At 57.1% G+C, this 2,222-nt stretch overlaps 1 protein-coding gene across 2 annotated transcripts in view; it reads right to left on the bottom strand.

Moving 5' to 3' along the window:
• CALCB (calcitonin related polypeptide beta) overlaps positions 1-2,020 on the bottom strand; it is a 4,495-nt gene extending 2,475 nt beyond the window's left edge. Inside the window, exons 1-3 of one of the 2 annotated variants that reach the window (XM_029914499.1) lie at positions 1,911-1,967; positions 759-853; positions 350-493 (exon numbers count right to left, since the gene is read on the bottom strand). In XM_029914499.1, the coding sequence (XP_029770359.1) occupies positions 350-493; positions 759-844 (230 nt within the window). In that variant the 5' untranslated portion in view covers positions 845-853; positions 1,911-1,967. Of the gene's footprint in view, positions 1-349; positions 494-758; positions 854-1,910 lie in introns of both variants that reach the window. The other variant, XM_029914500.1, reaches the window with a different exon arrangement.
• Positions 2,021-2,222: the final 202 nt, after the last annotated feature.

Consider the following 2,222-nt stretch of genomic DNA (forward strand, 5'->3'; position numbering starts at 1 on the left):
GGAGGCTCCTTGTGGGTGTGAGAGAATAACACACACAGGTTAAATTTCTTGAGATATGCTGAGTCCATCCCCTGGCTTCACACTTACCAGTCCTGTCAGCCGATGCGGGGAGTTCTCCTCGAGTAAGTGATTCTGTACCTCCCCATCATTTCCTAACAGCTTTCAGGAACGGATCTTTTTAAAAGTGTCTAACCACAGTCTCTTCAGCTACACCTGGGCCTCTGTCTTCCTTGAAGCTTGAGAATGACTGGAACCCAGGGCCTGATGAACAGCCTGCTGGTGCCCTGGCCAGATGTACTTCCTGGGATATGTCCTCCTGAATATGCCAGGGCACAGTGGGGAGGCTTACCTGGAGCCCTCTGTTTCCTCCTGCTCCTGTTCCTCCAGTTCATTTGTCTTTCCTTGAACGTAGGCCTTCACCAGGGCAGCCAGCAGGAGGCGCCCTTCCTTCTCGCTGAGTGCCATGGGTTCTGGGACGCTCTCCAAAGCAGACCTTGAGCGGGGAAGCAAACCCAATAGTCTCTGAGCCTCTGACTGCCTGCCTCCACCCCATGACAAGTAGCAAGGCTTCCCGGTCCCTGTGACCTACCCCAAGGATGTGGCCCCCGCCCCAACTCCCAACCCCCAAGGCTGAATCCAGTATCCACCTGAGAGTCTTAATTCACCAGTAGCCTTGCTGCCATGACCTCAAAGGCACAGACCTGCCTCAGCCCAGGGACAGTAGAAGGGGAGTGCTCTGTGGCTTCAGGCTGTCTCACCTGAAGGGTGCCGCCTGGAGGCTGCCTGCCTGGCACAGGACCAAGATGCTGAAAGCCAGAAAGGGGGAGGACTTCCCGAAGCCCATGATGCCTCTCTGTAAAGAGAGAATGATATTACCACTGCACCAAGACCAAGCAAGGCCTGGAGCACATGGACCTAAGCCACTGCTCTGCCATTCCTGTCTTGCCGCCTCAGGTAGGGTACCCCCCTCCCCATGCCTCCATTCATTTGCCAAATGGGCTGCTGTGAATCTCAAAAGATACAGTGCAATGAACGGCTTTGAAGAGCAGAAACAAGTGTCTAAGGGTGTGGTGGAGTTCTGTGGGAATTAGGGAGAAGCCACACACGAGTGCATGCATGCACACAAACCCACACCTTCCGCCCTGTGCAGAAACCAAGTGGGGACTCCCCAAATGTCGATTTGTTCTCCCATTGCTCCTGTCTTCTCAGGAACTGAGAAATCTAGGACCACCTTCCCCTTAAGCTGGACTTGCATTAAGGCATGGAAGAGGAAAGCAGGAAGGGTACCTTGGAAAGGGGGCATTGATCTCTCAGTACCTGGGTTTGGATTTGGGGAAAAAATTTTAAGTGCCAGTTACTGGTGTCTCCGGGCTCTGCCCGCCCAGCCATGCTACGCTGGAGCGCAGTTTAGCAGTAGATGTGGGCGCCAGCATCTGGAGGTGAGCCCCCTGTCCTGCTTGGCTGACTTCACAGCCCCAGGTCCCCGCCCGTGCTCCAGGGACGCTCGGCTGCAGGCGCCTCACAGGAAAGCTCAAGGCTGCGCGGTCCTGAGAATCCTCAGGACACAGACCGCGCAGGGCACTCCCAGACCAAACTCGGACAGGATCTTGCACTCCAAGGGGCTCTAACGCAGGGGCGCAGACCCGCCTGCCTGGGCTCGCGGAGCTTCCAGCGCCCAGGCGAAGCCCTGGGAATGCTTGGAGTTCCACCTGCGCTAATTAGAAGAAAATGCCCCGACAGTCCCAACCGCCCTCCTTCCCCTGAGTGGGACAGAGAGCTAGGAGTACCTGCCGTTAGGTGGGCCGCAATGCCCGTGAGAGGCAAAAGAAAGGCAGATCAATAGATGGAGCAAACTAGATGAACTAATCCAGAGGCAAGTTATTAGACTGAGTGGAGGGGAAGTTCCTCACCTGGAGACCGGAGTTTCTGGAGAGCGCGAGCCGCCGGTCCACCCCGTTGGACACAACCCCTGCTGCGGGCGTCTTCTCCCCGGAGCTCTCGGCTCTTATTCCAGCGACAGTGGGAGGGGGGTCCCCACGGGTGCGCGCGGCCAATCCAAAGTGGCCAGGACCGACCCAGCTCCAGTGTCGTCATTGCTCGCTCTCCCTGCACTGGCTCTCTAGGGAGGGGAGCCATCCGCTCCGGCTGTCTTTTGCAATGAGGTCATTGCTTGGATAGCGGGAGGGCAGGGAGGGGTGGAGAGCTTTCGACGACGTCCAGAA

This window comes from Suricata suricatta, chromosome 11 (genome assembly GCF_006229205.1).
Source record: "Suricata suricatta isolate VVHF042 chromosome 11, meerkat_22Aug2017_6uvM2_HiC, whole genome shotgun sequence".
In the NCBI taxonomy this organism is placed as follows: Eukaryota; Metazoa; Chordata; class Mammalia; order Carnivora; family Herpestidae; genus Suricata; species Suricata suricatta.